We start from the raw sequence: 17,925 nt of genomic DNA on the forward strand, positions 1-17,925 counted from the left end.
ACAGAATGATTCGAGTTTGAAACACAACTAAATTTGTTAAACTATTTCATGGTGCCTCTAGTAATCACTAATAAAAATGCGCTGAATACTGTGGATAGAGAGAGGTGAAATTGCTCCTGTGACAGAAGCTAGTTGTTGACTTCATTAACTGAAAAAAATTAGACCTCATATGCTCTACAGAATTGTCAAAAAATTTTAGTTCTCTCGATGACCTCCTTTTCAGGTACTTTAAATAAAAAGGAGGTGAAATTTTCCTTTAGTTGTCTGTTCTTTTCCAGGTACAAATGAGCTCCCACGTAAGTCATACACATCGTTAATTGTTTAGTAGTCGGCATTTAACTTACAAAAGTCCATGAAGACTAGACACATTACATGAAAATGACAATATTATAAAATGGTTACAGTATATACAGTTTTTACAGATGCCCAGCATTCCAAGGACGTGTATATTCCCAATCAAAACGCAACATTAAATTAATCTCCGCTTTGCTTAACCGTTCAAATCTTTCCCTTTCTCTTTCTTTCAGTTTATGTGATTTGTGTAGCCCACGCTGCTGCATCATCTCACAAAAGTGAAAAGGATTGGATATCATTTGGACATTTTCACATTTTGACTTTGGTGGCTTCCGGAGTTGGAATTATTATGACATCAACTTACCAACTCCTCGATTTTTTCTTTTTGCTTGATGTGATTTTATCAGGTTGTAAAAGTAAGCAAGCTTAAATCATATAGCGTATGGCAGATGGTAATGATGTACGTATCACAGCTTGGTATCGTCTGTTATCTAAAAGCCAAGCATAAAATACTGAGAGCCTGAGACTACAAATATGTACATATTGTCTACAACTCTATTAAACAATTTTACGAACTCATGTAATAATTACATCTTATGGAACTCCAACTAGAAGCTGGTTCTTGCAGGGAGCTCTACTCTTGATAGGGGAAAAGCTCTACCCTTGATTGGGGAGCAAAATTTTTTCTTTAAAATGGCATTATATGATTGGGGCAATCCCCTATGAGGCTATGACCCCACTGTCCAGTCCACCGCCTTGAGTGAGTGTTCCCAATTATGGCTCTCCATCATAATCATTTGCCCAGCAAAAAGGCTACAGGAAGTCTCCATTAGAAGAACATGGAAGATTGAATGAACAAAAGAAAGAAATTTATATGGCAAAAAAAAATGCAATTCTTGAGAAACTCAATGGCCCAAAGCAACAGGTGATTTGACTTTACTGTAATTCCTTTTTTTTTTTTCTTTCTTTTTCTCTTTTCACTTTTATGGCTTTTGGTGGTGTGGGGCAGAAGAGGCTTCCCCATGATCTCTTGTTATATTTTTCAATTTTCAATAAGGTGCAGGAAGATCACCTCATATGATGGGCCCAAAATCCAATACAATAAAATAGAAAGCTCATCGAATAGTAGCAACAATAGATAAAACAAATCTCAAGCAGGCAACAAAGCTTCTTTTGTTGAAAACCTTATGAATTAGACAGAAGCACTTAAACCATAGGCATAAGATGCTAAAGTTTGGGTGGAGGAAGAGCCCTTTTTTTTTTTTTTGTTTCCCCGACTTACAGTATATGCAATTTCGCCGGAAAGATAAATACGTTGCCATTAACCATGTAACATAAAAGAGGCATAAGTTAAGAGAATTTGTAATAAAGTAAAGAATTGAATTCCCTTGAAAAGAGAAAGCAAAAGCAAAAAAGAAAGGCTTTTTATAAGTGGATTCATTGATTAAAGTGAACTACACAGTAAAATACCTTCATGAACTCTCGGTATCATTGGCTCTTGGCAAGCCCAAGGTACCAGAAGAGGAACCCATATGGGTTTCGGAAGAACTTGGGAACTTGCTCTTCTTAGACCATTGCCATATCTTGGAAACAGAAAAGCTTTCACCTTTACTTCTAAAGTTAATTTTCTTCCCCTCAACATCACCGTCATTTGAGGAATTGTCATTTTGTGCACTTCTTCCCTTACCAAACCTCACACTAGCACTACCACCTCTTCTGGGGCATAAGGCCACTTGCAGCTCTGAATCAGCAACCACATACTGGTAGGATCCCATTGAGTAACATCTCCTAGCTTCCAAATTACTACAGCTGGTCTCTCCTTCCACTCTTTCAATTCCCTCACTTCCATCATTTGAGCTTCTAAACTTGCCAAGTCTAACAGAAAACACTCTCTTTTCGCTCCTGATATCATTTTCTGCTGGTTTTAGGCCGAGAGAAGCCCCAATTCCTCCATTGGCTGAGACTGGGAACCCATCATCTTCCCTTGGATACTCATATTCAAAGACTGGATTTTCATATCCAAGACCATGTATGTATAGGTTCCCTCTACAAAGAGGGCAAGTTGAATTAGACAATAACCATGTGTCTATACAATCAATGTGAAAAGCATGACTACACATAGGAAGCAACCTCAGTTTGTCTTGTTCTGAGAATTCACAAAGACAAACAGCACAGTCAAACGGCTCTTTTAGACCCATTATCTCTCTGTAAAGGAACACAGGCAGAGCATCTATGAAAGCCTGATCTAAACCTGAATCATGAAGATGGAAGAGTTGTTGTAACTGCCTCTGGAAAGCATCAGAACCAGACATTTCTGGGAATCTGTTGGATTCAGATACTGATGAAGAAGATCTACGCCTTATTACGAATCTAATAAGCAATTGAAGAACACCAGATATGAAGAATACAACAGCTAGAATAACTATGATGAATAGAATAGCTGGACTTATTTTATTACCAGATGATGATTCTTTTTGGTAATCACTATTATATGGCAAAGAAGAAGAAGATGAAGGCGCAGAAGCAAGTAAGGAGTGAGAAGGGAAGTAGCTCATTTGAGTATCTTTCTGCTTGATTTGAGTCTTGAGTCCAAGAAATTTTAGCAAATGCGCATCCTGAAAAAAACCATCTTTTTCACTTTTCTCAGGAAACCATTTTTCTTACTTCCTCTGAGATCAAACCCAACTCATATAACAAAGTGAGCAAGCAATAGACACATTATTCCTTCCACTTACAACAAACCAAGTTCAGTTAGGTCAACCGTGTGTAGAAGGGAGGAAAGAAAAAAAAAATTAATTTTGACTGAGATTCATCATTGAAACAATTGTTTGAGCAAAAGAAGACCTGCTCCCCTGCTTTGACATGAACCCCAAGTCACTGCAGTACAAGAAAAATAAAAAGCGAACACTGGAACACTTTCTAGAGATGTCAAGGTTGAAGCTTATCTAACTTACCTCAGTCCTTGAGAAATCTACCATTAATGGAACCCATTGTACATTTGATGATGAGTCTGGGGTCTCGTACAGGCAGTAGGCCTCATTTGTTTGTTGCAATGGAAAGAAAAGAAAAATAAAAAATGAAACCCTACTGAAAGAAGAATTCTTTAAGGGGGTCTAATTCTTCTTTTATGTTAAAATGGAAAGAAAAGGTTAGGTGTGGATGAAGGACGTGGGCTTGGCTAGTGCGTATATAGCTACCAAAAAGCAGGTTCTGGGAGCCGAAAAGGAATAGCCTCTCGGTGCTGGGCAAATTTGTCACTTGAACTCAGGAGTTATGATGACTGTTGTTCATCTCACCTTATTTTAAGATTTAGATTGAGTCCTAGATTTGCCATTTTGTCCCGTGAGTTCATCTGAAACTTACAAGTGTTGTGGTGTAAGAACAGAAAAGGACCGTACAACAAACTATTAAAGCTGTCAATTGTTGGGGCTCGGCAATGGCAACAAAAAAAGTTAATTTTTAAGGGACAAAAATGAAATGACTCACCCCCCTAATTGAGGGCTGGAATTATTGTCACCAAATTGATATCTTTTGGAAATATTCTCGCCAATTTAATGAATGTCAAAAAACGTGGTACCTGGGTGAAGTTAACCCCAAAAATTAGCTTGGGCTTTCCGTTTGTACTGTAAACGAGGCTAAGGATACATTCCGAAGAAATGACCCAAACTCAAGATCATGCATGGAGCTTTGAAATTGAAAGCCCAAACTGGTTCTGTGCGCTCAACGAGGAAAGCCCATTAAATGTGATTAGATTCAGAGCATGAAGTCTTAACTGCAAAGTTGAACAAAGAGATTCATTGCACGCCAGATGTGGTCTTGTTAATTTTCAAGTTAGGCTTTTCACTTTGCAGATGCAGCGTCCTGATGAAATGCCAACCGGCCGTGTGGTAATTAACATGCTCTTTGTCCTGTAACTAGATTTTGCCGATCTCGCCTTTATTCGTATCCCCGCCTACCTTCTAACTGAAATTTTCTCACCAAACTCACGTCATGTGGCATGTAATGTAAGCAGATGCTCAAAATGCTTGGTACTGAGAACAAACATATGAGTTGTGCTTTTATTGGTGTTTAGTTGTTTTACTCATGAGATTTGTTCTACCAAATAATCCTACTATGCTAGCTTAATTATCTAGTAGCTAGGTTTAAAAATTAATTAATTTTCCATAACGGAGAAAAGTTGGTACTTATTATATAATTACTCGTTTGTTGGATTCTTGCATCTTGTATCTTTCGACTAATCATGTAAGAATGTATACAAGCCTGTCAAAAATTCAACCGATAATGAAGGATATATACTGTACTGTCGAAGCATGCACCCAAAATTTGTTCATGCCTATCTCAGTACATACACACACGACACACCCCTTGATAAACAATTAATAGAAGAAACCGGGATCAGCATGAGGGGAAAAGAGAAGCAACAAATTGAACTATCCTCAGATCCCAGGATCTGATCAATACAAAATTACATAAAAATGCGCTGCAGCTACAAGTCAAGCCCAGATCCCTTGTCCCAAATTGTTGCACATTTGGCAAGTTTACTTACCAATATGTAACGTGTGGCATGTTCTGATGGCACCATTTGCTCGATCAGTTCTTGGCGGATGGGGAACTTCGAGAAAAGACCAGATCAAAGTGTTCCTGTTAAAAAAAGGTCCCTGCTCCATGACAAATTAAGCACTTAAAATAGCATGCATAGGAAATGGGCTCTTACCACCATTGGTAACCCACGTACTCAAAGTTAGGAATTAGATATTCTCTCCCAATAAAATTGAATAAAGATTTACTTGTATCTCCGTTATTGGAGTAGATTAGATATTCTTTCAATATTAAGTGAGAGTCGAATTTTAAACTGTGTTATAATATAATTATTAAGAAAAATTCCGATTCATTTTTAATTATAAATATCAATAGAGCTCTTATTATAATATATATATATATATATAAAAGCATGCATCCATATTAGCACCTAGCTGGTGCTGCATGCACATCTGTAAATATATAGGGTACATACATTGACATGGCCGGCAATGAAGCTTTATGGGATGAATGGTAGGCCATGCATTTGATCACGTTTTTTTGTTACGACATCACTGTTAGCATCATTTTTGTAACAATTTTACAAACGATCAGAATGAGATAGTGGGTGTGGCTTTTGGGTTTTATTGTATGTGGCCACTGGCCAGTGGATATTGCAGTTGTCTGTTACTGTTTATTGGCCCATGATATTTGTAATTAAATGGATTCCTTGTTTAGCTCAACTGCCCTATTCCTTAATACAGCGAATAAAGAGACCCTTTTAATTTAAATGTAATAGTAAAAGTCCTATACGAACTACTTGTTCATCATTTCTGAGTCATTTTATTTCTCTCTTTGATCTCACATTCATAAATTAAGGGTTCCCTAGCATTCTGCAGTTAGGAATTAGCTGAAGTTGCTCCCAGAAGATGCACGATAAATTAAACTAATATGCTGAACGATGAATACATGAGGAGGAGGCATTCAATAGAGTAAATTCATTAAATTAATGCCTAGATTTAGTAGTAATGATCCTATCTCAGTACTCATCTAGTTTTCTTTTTTTTTTTTCTTTTTTTTTAGCGCATCTTCATGTGTAACTGGAGGATGGACAAAAGATGAAATTAATTATATTCGAGTTATTGCTAGAATTCTCTAGGACTATGAATAATGAAACAAATAAATAAAATTTCGTGAGATCAAGAAAGCTGATCAGACAGTAAAATTAACATAATTCACCAAATGCAGATTCGTGATAGATGTTGTGTGGGCCAAATGACTCAATATGTGTTGACAATATTTCCATCATGCATTAAACTCCCACTCCACATTTACTTAAGTTTCTTGACGACGAGGAAAAAGATTAGAAAATGCTGCCCGATCACTGGCCATTTGCAAAATGAAAAATATTTTGTATCTGTTCAAAAAAAAAAAAAAAAAATGTGTGTGTGTGTGTCGTATGTTTCCAATGAAACCTCTCCTTGAAGTTACAAGTAGAAGAGGAAAGTGAAAGGAAAGCATAACATATGTTCAGCACAGCAAATTATTAAATATGCATGTCTGCTGCATGTAATCTCAGTGAAAATTAAGCAGAAGATGCAAATATTTCAAAAAGAAATTTGTAGGACCGAGGATTAAACTGTTTAAGATGTGATTATTGATACTCTTCCAAGAGGTTAATTAAACAATATGTGGGTGTGGCTGGCACAATCAAATTACAATAGACTTAACTACAAACATCATATTAATCATATTAACGAGAGAAGACCTCATAATTTTCATATAATAAAAGAAGACGTACGTATGCCATCTGACACGTACATAAGATAAGCCACATGTTAATTTCTAATTAATACATATATGTGTGTGTGTGTGTGTGTGTATAGAGAGAGAGAGAGAGAGAGAGAGAGAGTTAAGTAAATTCATGAAAGTTGATAAATCTTGGAAAGAGCTTGCAAAACATTAAGTTGCAAATTCAAATGCACAATATAATCGGCTGTTCTCAAGAAAAGCCGATCCGGTTGCAGCCCTTGTCCTCCCGGAATTAGCTTCTGCAACTTCGTCACCTTCATTCTTACCGATGCCGACGGACGTGCCACCGCTGACCGCCGCCTCCTCCTCCTCCACTTGACCTTAGCAAACCCTTTGCACCCACTTGCTGCTGCCTCCATTAACTTGTTATTTATGTTAATTACAGCAAATCACTAAGAGAATGGCCCTACCCGAAAATAAAAGAAGAGAAGTAGATCGAATTAAAGCAGCACCGCCTTAGGATTTGCAAAGAGCATGTGAGACTGGTGTAACTATATAAATGAAGAAGGGTGTGCCGTGTGAGTGTGGAACGGGCCATGTGAGCCGAGCTAATTAAGCCGCTACATAACCAACAACGTAAGCCATAACTGTGGACACTGGACTGTGGAGAGTAGTGTGGGGTGATGTTAATTTAATTTGGCTTCTGGGAAACGAAGTTACTATTACTCTCACAACGACTGAGTTTGTGATTCGTTTTGGTAGCTGTGGGTCAATGCATTGCCTTTTTCAAGTTTCAACGACCTACGCACGTGTCTGACAGCTCTCTCGCACGCTCGCGCGTCATGCCAGCCTCGCTAATCGCCTAACAGTACCTGTCCTCGTAACCCCCGAATCCCGACAGTTACCACTTGCACACGTGTAATTGATCCTACCACCCACATCATCAACTTCCCTCATCGTAAAGTATAATCCTACCATCGCATACTTTCTAATTCACAAAATTATTATCATAGTTTTTTTTTTGTAAATATAATCAATGAGTTTGGACTATTAATTATTTTTATATTTGGCTAATTTACGAATATAGGGCACTTACAACTATATATTTTTCTTATTTTAGTAAATAAAAGAAGCGAATAATATCCTTTAGGTATACATAATACTGCCATTGAAGATTGACACCAATTTCGTGGGATATTTATTAAAAATGAAAACTAACTTTTAAGTTTTTTTTTTCGATTTTTCTTTTATATTTATGAGAGTTAAAGTGCTTGTTTAAATATTTTTAAAATATCTCAAGAGACCTTTGTTGTTGATTATGTGACAATTTTTTTTTGTTTTTATAATTATACGCTTGCTTTTATGATTATGTGACGCTCATTCTTTTTTTTTCTTTTATAATTTTACGCTTGCAACAATATTAATAGATGCATTAATTATTTTAGCCATAAAAGGCCAATAAAAAATTATCTTTTAGGATTAATTTAGTAAATAAATTTTTTATATATAATTATTAGTAGATTATTAAAAATTTATCAAACATTACTTTAAAATTTTAGTAAAGGTATTATTGTAAAAATAAAGAAAATATTAAGGTATGAGTGTCACATATTCAATAATAAAGATATCTTGAAATTTGTTTAAAATATAAAAATTAAATAAATATTTAACTTTATATATAAAAACTAAATGAGTTTGACCTATATTTATTTAGTAAAGAGTATGCGCGCATTCTTGTGATTTAGTTGGAGAATTAATGAAAAAGAAAAATGGTTGGGTCGAGTTCACAAATCACATGTGCGGTTGGTGGTGGTGTACATTGTACAACCAGGTTCCAGATGCGAGCCGAAGCTGCGAGTTCGTGGGTGATGTGATCAAAATCTTCGGGACTTGGTTCCACTTGAAACAAATTTAGTCATGATTTGACCGATGGATCTTGGATATATACATGAGCAGCCATAAACAGCAATACGCTAATACGCGTTCCCTCTCATTGGTTATTGTCCAAAGTAAAATTTAAATTGCTACTACTACTAAACATTGTTTGGCTGGCAAGACATTAGACTCACGTTCACTCGAGGACTAACTTATTTGATTTCGATGTTTAAATCTAGTGGCCAGTAATTTAATTCCTATTGATGAATTATATATATGTGAATGGTTCCAACAAAATCATATTTACTTAATGTGATCTATTTCTTAAAAATTTTTATAAAACATTAGAGGTATTCTGTCAATTATATAATAAATAAATCATATTATAATATATATATATATATATATATATTTATTATGAAAAATCATTATGTAAGTGATGATTATATTAAATTTAAATACACATGTCATACATATATTAGTTAATTGTATTACCTTTGATATATTCTAAATTTTATTTATTTATTTATTTTATTATTGAAATGATATACATATATTAGTTGCAAGAAAATAAGAAATCGTTTTCTCCATCTTTCGAGCATTAATAATTATTGACCCCATATGGCGTAAACAAATTTGAATGAGTCGATAATTTTAGTAGTGAGGGCATGTGGGCGATATCTTGCCAACCAGGCCACGTATATTGGACCAAAATATAAGGGAAGTTTGTTATTGTATGTTTGATCCACACTTCAATGTTCTGTAATCAAATCATTAATTGGACCTTTTTTTCCCCCCTCTTTTCCCCCTAAACTTTAAATTCAGTTTCTCTTATCATTATTTATGCTTGTAGGGCATGTTTGGTTGAGATATTAAAACTCTTTACTATATTAAATTTATACAGGCCTATGTTTGATAGATAAAAAGTTATAGCAACATTGTATTAATGGGCCCAAGTTAATGCGGCAACTGCCGCTTGCTCTTTTTTTTTGTCCTTTTGCTTCTTCTTTTTTTGCTTTCGGTTTATTATTATTATTATTATAAAATATAATTTTTTAATTTAATATAATATTAAATAATATTTTTATTTTTACATTATAATTTATTAATAAATTTATAATTTATTATAACTAATAATGAATATTTAAATTTGAATAATATTAATTTAAAATTAAAAATAATATAAAATATTAATATAATATAATATTTAAATTAAATTAATCAGACCAAAATTAATACAATACAGTGTACCACTAAAAATTGTACAATATTATTATAATACAATGCTAATGCAATACAATATAATACAATATACCAATATTAAAATAATGTAATACAATGTAATATAATATAGTGTGTCAAACGTACGCACTTGTATTGTATTGGGCTACTTACACGTTTTATGCAATTTTTAAGAATGAATATGAAGCATTTGCATTTAATGATGGTGATACGATTCAATTTCTTTCTTCAAACTTTTTTGCAAAAGAGTTGGGAAAACAAATTTTTAGAACAATACTGTATCATATTCATTTTTTGATGCAAGCACACTGATCAAATTAACTTCTGTTGTTTTTTTTAAAAGTAATTTGATTTATTTATTTAAATTGAATTTTTACAGATCCTCAATGTTGTAATAGTAGAATACGTAAAAAATAAAGGGGAATTATCAGTCATATACCCTTAAATGACACCCATATCAAACGTGTGTGAACACTTTTTAAGTGTATCACTCGTATACCCTAAGTTGACAAAACACTTATGTCGTCCACTAATCCGTTAACTTCCGTTAGCAAGCGCTGACATCATAAAGGTAATCTAGTCTTTTTAGATGAACAAAACTTTGATTAAAAAAAACGACATGTCATCCCATTTACCTAGTAAAAAATGACATATCATATGATATATATTGATAAAAATGACATATCATATGATATATATTGATAAAAATGACATGTCATCCCATTTATCAGATAATTGTTAATAATTGCTAAAAAAAATTATTTTACAACCGAATCTACTCCTCCAAAATTTAACCTAAATTTTTGAAGATCTACTCCTCCAAGCTCCAACTGGAATGATTTATGGTATAATATGTATAATTGTAAATAATATGTTGTTAATAATTTTTTATGGTATAATATGGATTTTTTATGGATAATTGTTAATGATATGTACCATTAATAATTCATTTTTTTAATAAAAAAATGTATTGTTAATAACAAAATAAAAAAAAATTGTGTATTGAAAATTTACATTAATTTTTGGGGTAAATTTATTTTTTTACCTCATTTTGAGTTTTAAGGGCGAAATAGGCAATTTGCCACAATTCTATTAACTTTCTAACGGAAGTTAACAGATTAGTGGACGGTAGAAGTGTTTTGTCAACTTAGGGTATACGAGTGATACACTTAAAAAGTGTTCACGCATGTTTGATACGAGTGTCATTTAAAAGTATATGGCTGATAATTTCCCAAAAATAAATAAGAGCCGCACACGTGCACGTGGTTGGAGTGAAAGTTACTAATTAAAATATTTCAGATTATGATACTAATAAACAATTATGTACTTCGTATTCGTCTAGGATGATGGATCCCTAGTTTGTGGCTTGGGGGACAACTAAGAATGTTCTTTAAAATTTTTAACCAATTATATATTGTTGATCTCTTACACGGTGCATTGTTTTATGATATTTACTTATTTATTTATTAAGATTATAATATTTCTAGCGTTGGATTCGTCAAACAAAATCATTCTAATAAAATAATTAAAGTTGTAGCTGACTTGCGATTACACAAGTACACAGACAATTAATTAGAATTCTGCATATGGGTGGAGCTAGCAAAAACATGTTACCCATTCTCATGCCCGCTTTGTCGGTGCAAAATATAACAAGCATCATATTCACATGTAATTAATCATCGTTCTCATTATTTAGAACCATTTTAACTTCGAAGCTTTAAATAACTATATATAAATATCCATTTGGAAGGCTTATGCAAATTAAAGAAACGCTTTCTCTAAAAATATAGCTAGCAAGAGCCAGTCGAGCCCATGCAGGGCAAGCTATAAGCTTAAAATAACAGTTAAAACCAAGCCACCAATAATTCATATATATATATATATAAGAGTGGAAATGCGCGATTCCACAAAAAGGGTCGACTCCTAACTTGTAAAGTTTGCACAAAAGCAGATAATGGTACATAGAGAAAAAGGTTAGATTTAAAAGCACAAGTTGTTGGCACGTAAAAGAACAGTTAAGAGCTAGCTAGCTAGCTAGCTAGCGGTCCCCGAGCTTGGTAAGTGGATCTTGCCTCAGAAACTTCCAGGGTTCACGAGGAGTACAGTTCTATAGCACATGCCATGTGAAGGATGACGATGACTTTTTGAGTTTTGACAAGTACTTATACATGTGCCTATAAATTCATCGAGTCATCGGATCGGAGCATACATACAGTTGCTATCGAAGCAATTAGGGGTTTGTGTTATTGTGTGTGTACGACACAGGATATGCATGTGTTAGGGCTCGTGGGGAGAGTTAATGCGCAGAAGATGACAGCAATATCAGCATGTGCCTTGTTCCGGCACATTCGATTGCTTTTATGAGTTTTCAATCTTTCATGCCTTTATTGATTGATTTTGTGTTGAGAATTATTTTTAACACTTTTTGATATACCGATTTCTCTTAAATATTGAAAAAGAGAAAGAAATGTTTAAAAAAGAAAAAAGAAAAAGAAAGCTAGCTCTTATAACCCGTTATACGGTTTAAATAATTAGCTCTTTTATTGGATTGAATTCCTCAAATTAGTTTGAGCTTTTTTAATTAACTTAATACTTTTTTAATCAGGTCCGAATCCACTAATTATAGCTCGTATCATACATATTTAGCCACGGTCCCCTTTCCAAAAGATGGATACATACCTTCATCAGGGGCATGGAAGGCACATGTTTGCTGGAGATATATATATATATATATATATATATATATCAGGTTAGCTAACCCTTGCTAGGGCTAATGGTTTATTTATTAATGAGGACCATTTGAGAATTTATGTATGCTTTTATAACTAATTGCCAGTAATTGTGCATGTTGTTGCGTTAGTGGCAGCCACAAATACTCCTGGGACTGGAAGCGTCAGCTGAAATTTGTGCAGCAATTGATCAATCAGTTAATAAAGGGTCGATTGATTGATGCTTTGTGAACTGCATCATGTGCATCGTTGATGACGATCATGAATTGATTTGCTTTCGTCGGGGTTACATGATGATATGATAGAGAGGTCACAAAAATCCATCAGCCAACAACGAGCGGCTGCACCCATACTGTGCATGTGGTTTGCCAACTCATTGATCTTGACCGTTCATTAAAGGAGACATACACACTGTAATTTTGTATGAATGGAGATCGATTTCCATATTATCTAGTATACGTCTCAAAAGATTATAAGAATTAATAAGAAAAAAATAACACTTTTATAAGGGGATATTGAAAAAATAAAGTACCTAAACGACATATATATATATATAGTACCTAAACAACTATCTTCTAGTTATCTTCTAATATACAAACTCTTACTTACCTTTTTAATAAGTATAGATATATATATATACAGGATCACATCGGATGAGTGATAGCAAATTAAATATAAAGCAAAAGAACTTAAGGTTTTTTTTTTTTTTTTTTCAATTACCAACATGACTAAAGACACATGAAGGTCATATTACGCATGCCTAACCGAATGGCGAAAGAGCTATTGACAAAATGGATGAAAGGAAAATTCCTACATTCAATAGAAGGTGAATGCATTTAATTACTTTTTGTACTCGTGACATATATTTAATGAGCTTTATGGTATTTGTGAATTATGATATATAGTTTAAGAATACAAGTGTAAAAGAAGAAATTAACGCTAATAACTCAGCTCAACACCAAATTTTACAATCATAACTTGAACCATGTTAACTATTTTGCGAAAGGAAGATATGCTGTATCACTTCCCAATAATTGCAATGCTTCAAAGATTAGGAAGCATATACAATATTTGTTCTGTGATACATTATGTTTTTAGCTTAATTCGGGACAAAATATTGGGTCCCCCCACTCCCTCCCCTTTAATGAAAAATAGAACCTAAATCAGAATCAAAATAGTAAGCACTGTGCTAAAACCTAGCTATACTTCGCACGATCTCACCAGTAATCTAGCTAGTTTCACAGCTACTACCAAGCTACAAGCCGCTACCTGATCATTCCCACTCACAGGGGAAAAAAAAAAAAATACCACCGAATCATTAATTTGACTGAGTTGCTTCCATTTGTTTAATTTAATGTGTAGACGGATTGGGAGTACGGGACCAAATATATAGAAATGAAGCATGTGAATTGAGCTTCTATTGGAGAAATGTGGCTTTCTAGTGTTTATTAATAAACACGTTGTAATTTTATTCAAATATCATATAGATTTACGATTACAGATATGAAATATTCCATGGCATGCAGCTAGCTATGGCTAAGAATTTCCTATACGATGGGGGTAATACAAATAGTCAATTATAATAGTAAGACAAATGTAATTATTTTTAAGTTATCTTATAAGACGTTTTCGGGTTGTTGTATGAATGTATAACACAATCTCTAGTGCTGTGAAAATTAAAAACGATGGGAGTAATTTAAGGAGAAAAAGGAGAGTGAGAAATACCGTTGGGTTAGTTTATATAGCCGGACCAAGTGGTGGGAACGGACTGCACATGCTCGCACATGGACACACTTCCGTCTTCCTGTTGTTACATTAAATAATTTTATTTTTTAATTGGTGTCCTACTTCAACCCTTGTGTTGTTGTTTCACCATCAAAGTCTCAACCGTTACCTCCAAATAATACATTTGTATATTCGTGTATTCATCCAGAAATAATACATATAAGACATAGTTTTTTTTTTCCTTATATATATACTAAACAAAAGTATAACGATCCGTAAATATTGAATATTTTTCTACAATAAAATCTTTTGATATAGTTTCTTCTAAGATGTCATCGATCGTGTGGTGAAATCTTATTGAACCGTGGTTCTCTACTATGTGTTGACATAGTAGTAATAGCACAATTTAAGAATTCTTCGCATTTTAAAGTGTGTGTTAATACTAATCACAACTTTTAATCGACAATAATTTTTTTTTTTCATTTAAAATCATTTTACTCTCAAAAAGTGGAGAGACTTAAATCTTTCATTTGAATGATAAAGCGAGGAGATACCAACCAATTCTACTGAAGAGCTGCTAGATTTTATTTTTTATTTTGGATGCGTTTGAGAAAATATGATGATGATAGTTTAGTGCTTTTACATGTTGTGAATATGCAAAAGCGACGGACTTCTAACATCCCTTTATTATTCTTTTAAAATCTCCCTTTTCAATTATACTATATTTAATAGCAAAAACACCCTTTCTCTAAATTAATACTATTCTTATTTGAATCTTTAATTTTTTCTGCTTTCTTACTCTTAAATCCTTTTGCAATCTCCTTATCTCATCTACTTAAATAATTGTATGGGTGATAAGTTTTTTGAAGTTTTGTTATCTTTATTCATCTCTTCAAACTATCTCTCTCTGTTAAACTCAAAAACACTAGCTTCTCGATAATAAATGTAATTACTCTTTAAAAAAAAAGAAATAAATTTTTTTAAATTTGGTAAATCAATTTAATAGATGAGAGCCATAGATTGAAAAAGGTCAAGATAAATTCTTCAGCAGGGAACAAGATGGAGAGTAGGCAGAGGAGACAAAATTCATATTATGGCCAGCACTGGATTCCCAGGCCAACTTCCTTTAGGCCAATCTTCTCCCCATCTCTCCTAGCTAATTCTAAAGTTGCAGACTTAATAGGCTCAGACCACCAGTGGAATAATATTTTGATTGAGCATCACTTTGCAAAGGAGGATGCGGAGGTGATCAAGAGCATTCCCCTACCAAGATACCCCAAGAACGATGAACGGGTGTGGCACTATGACAAAAAAGGTTTCTACACAGTGAAGAGTGGCTACCAGGTTGCCCTTAAGCTCAAATATGTTGAAGCTCCAACAAGTTCAACAGGTCATTCTCACGGCTGGCATAATATTTGGAAGCTTAATCTTCCAAGAAAAACCAGAATCTTCATTTGGAGAGCTGCAAAGGATCTATTGCCAACTGCAGAAAGGTTATTTCGGAGAAAAATTATACAGGAGCTGTTGAGTGTTAGAAAATACATATTTATAAAGGAGAAAACCGTCATTTTATATTTCAAGTCTTACTAACAACCTTTACTTTTATGTGTTTTAGCTTCTTGTAATTTAATTATGTGTGTTTTATTTTAATTAAGTATTTTATGTATTTTAGGGGCATTATAGTCATTTCACAATAAACGAGAGATCAAATGGCAAAACAAACATCACTTTTGAACTCAGGATGGTCGAAAACCTTAGGAGGAGCATAAAAAGAAAAATGGCACTGTTCACATGTATGGTACTATTCACATATACGGTACTGTCTACGTTACTGTTCACGACACTGTTCACATAGACGGATCGATCACGTGGCATTGACCGATGATGTGGCATTGACTGATGAGGTGTCACGATCCTGTTGGACTAAAATTCTTATGCACTGTTAATTGATGACGTGGCAGCATATCAGTGGACCAAAAATCTTGCGTATGGTACATGCATTACACAAGATTATTTTCAACCAAACCGTGTCACTGTTCACCCGGGTCAAACCGCGTACTGTTCACGCGTACTGTTGACTGATGACGTGGCGAAATCCTGAGCGTCCAAACTGTTTTTAATCCGATGGCCACAATTTACTCAATATATCTATAAAAAGGGGGCCTCCCCCCCTAATTTGATATCTCTGAATCCATTTTTGGGATCCATTTTCTGTAATTCCTTCTCCATCTTGTATTTTCTACGTATTTTAATAAATTTCCATTTTGTCCCTATTTCAATTATGAGTGACTAATTTTCTTTCAAGTTTGGGTTGAAGGTGAAGTCTCAACATGTGTCATGGGCTTAATTTGGTAAATTTATTTTCTCTTCCCCTCTAGTTTTTGTGGATGTTTTGACTTATCGTCGACAAATAATACTAATCTTGTTTAGTACCGCCTTGGTTTCATCGGCCCTCTAGTACAAGGTTATTATTATTTGGCACGATAAGCCCTTAGCACCATATTGATTAGAGCGTGGTTCATGAGGCGTGGATTCCCCCCTCATGATTTAATTGGCATTAATACAGATTATTTAGCCCATGATGCATGTTGATACGGATCCAGATACCCAAGTACATCATTTCAATAGATTTCGCTTCAATTTATTCTCGTCATCTCAATTCCAATTTTAGGATAATTTAAATCACTTCCACCACAATTTCAACCACCCATTTACAAAATTAATTCTACATATAATTAAAATCCACCTCCTCGTGGGATCGACACTCGTCACCATTGATCTATACTACAATAGATTCGTGCGCTTGCGAGTACAATAAAATTTGCACAACAGGAACCCATTTGCCAAGTCTGTAAATCAGGAGTAAATGATGCTTTTCATGCTTTTATGGAGTGCAAGGTGGCTAGGAAGGTCTGGAAATACAGTTATCTTGCTTCTGAAATGCATGGAGTTGTGCGAGAGGACATTCTAAGTGTTATGCAGAACTTGATAAAAAAGATGCCTATGAGGGAGGTAGAATTTGTGGCTGTTGTCTGGTGGGAAATATGGCATGCTAGGAACAAGCTAATTTTTTAAAGGAAAAGAGTAAGCCCGATGTCTTTCATTGCAAAAGCACAAGCTGCTGTAGAGGTTTATCAAAGAGTCCATGGGAAAGAGCAGACAAGCAAAAGAAGTGAAAATGTCAGCAAACAAGACCAATGGTGCCCCCCGCCTGTTGGTTATTACAAAGTCAATGTGGATGTGGCTGTCCACACAGAGCAGCAGCTCACAGGCCTGGGGGTTGTTATCAGAAATCCTCAAGGGCAAGTTATAGTGGCAGCAGTCAAAAGCACAAAATTCCAAGATAATGTCACAGAAGCAGAAGTTGAGGCGGTCAAATGGGGGCTGGAAATTGCTTTGAAATTAAGGCTAGCAGCAGTGATAATTGAAACAGACTGTATTGAAGTTGCCAATTTAGCCAACAGTAAAACCAGTAGCAGGAAGGAGATTGTGTGGACAATTTCAGATATTCACAGCTACAAGGAGAAGTTTCAATCGTTATCAATTCAACATGTCCCAAGATGTTGTAATAATTGTGCTTACTCTCTTGCTAAAAGAGCTTTGAGAAGCTCAGAAACTGTCACATGGAAGGATAATTTTCCACCTGATGTACTCTTTTGCTCTTGAATGAAAGTTTCATTTTCTTGTCAAAAAAAAAAAAGGTCAAGATAACGGATAGATAATAAATATGATGAGCTTGCAAGGAGGGGGGGGGGGGGGGAAATGCATGCTTGTGCGAGCAAAAGAGATG

The 17,925-nt window shown here is 34.4% G+C and overlaps 3 protein-coding genes across 6 annotated transcripts; 1 reads left to right on the forward strand and 2 right to left on the reverse strand.

The window, feature by feature from the left end:
* Nucleotides 1–781: 781 nt before the first annotated feature.
* LOC102628155 (RING-H2 finger protein ATL47) lies at nucleotides 782–3,738 on the reverse strand. 4 transcript variants are annotated; one of them, XM_006483749.4, is made up of 3 exons: nucleotides 3,249–3,735; nucleotides 1,765–2,909; nucleotides 782–1,107 (listed from the first exon to the last, which is right to left on the reverse strand). In XM_006483749.4, exons 1-2 carry the CDS (start codon nucleotides 3,270–3,272, stop codon nucleotides 1,767–1,769), a joined length of 1,167 nt encoding a protein of 388 aa, XP_006483812.1. In that variant the 5' UTR covers nucleotides 3,273–3,735; the 3' UTR covers nucleotides 782–1,107; nucleotides 1,765–1,766. The 4 variants fall into 4 exon arrangements, with proteins under 4 accessions (XP_006483812.1, XP_024957328.1, XP_024957329.1 ...); XM_025101560.2 differs by lacking the exon at nucleotides 782–1,107 and having other exon boundaries at nucleotides 1,705–2,340; nucleotides 2,425–2,909; nucleotides 3,249–3,738; XM_025101561.2 differs by lacking the exon at nucleotides 782–1,107 and having other exon boundaries at nucleotides 1,705–2,545; nucleotides 2,753–2,909; nucleotides 3,249–3,736.
* Nucleotides 3,739–6,538: 2,800 nt separating this feature from the next.
* LOC102615740 (transcription factor IBH1-like) lies at nucleotides 6,539–7,209 on the reverse strand. Its single transcript, XM_015531914.3, has one exon. The coding sequence runs from the start codon at nucleotides 6,981–6,983 to the stop codon at nucleotides 6,735–6,737; it is 249 nt and encodes an 82-aa protein (XP_015387400.1). The 5' UTR covers nucleotides 6,984–7,209; the 3' UTR covers nucleotides 6,539–6,734.
* Nucleotides 7,210–17,228: 10,019 nt separating this feature from the next.
* On the forward strand, nucleotides 17,229–17,801 carry LOC107177674 (uncharacterized). The gene has a single exon (XM_015531880.2). The coding sequence runs from the start codon at nucleotides 17,229–17,231 to the stop codon at nucleotides 17,799–17,801; it is 573 nt and encodes a 190-aa protein (XP_015387366.2).
* Nucleotides 17,802–17,925: the final 124 nt, after the last annotated feature.

Source organism: Citrus sinensis, chromosome 4 (genome assembly GCF_022201045.2).
Source record: "Citrus sinensis cultivar Valencia sweet orange chromosome 4, DVS_A1.0, whole genome shotgun sequence".
Taxonomy (NCBI): domain Eukaryota; kingdom Viridiplantae; phylum Streptophyta; class Magnoliopsida; order Sapindales; family Rutaceae; genus Citrus; species Citrus sinensis.

Coding starts and splice junctions, on each gene's coding strand:
- LOC107177674 (XM_015531880.2), top strand. CDS start 17,229: ATGTCTTTCATTGCAAAAGCACAAGCTGCTGTAGAGGTTTATCAAAGA.
- LOC102615740 (XM_015531914.3), bottom strand. CDS start 6,983: ATGGAGGCAGCAGCAAGTGGGTGCAAAGGGTTTGCTAAGGTCAAGTGG.
- LOC102628155 (XM_006483749.4), bottom strand. CDS start 3,272: ATGGTAGATTTCTCAAGGACTGAG. Junction 2,910..3,248: donor TAGATTTCTCAAGGACTGAG/GTAAGTTAGATA, acceptor GGTTTTTTTCAG/GATGCGCATTTGCTAAAATT.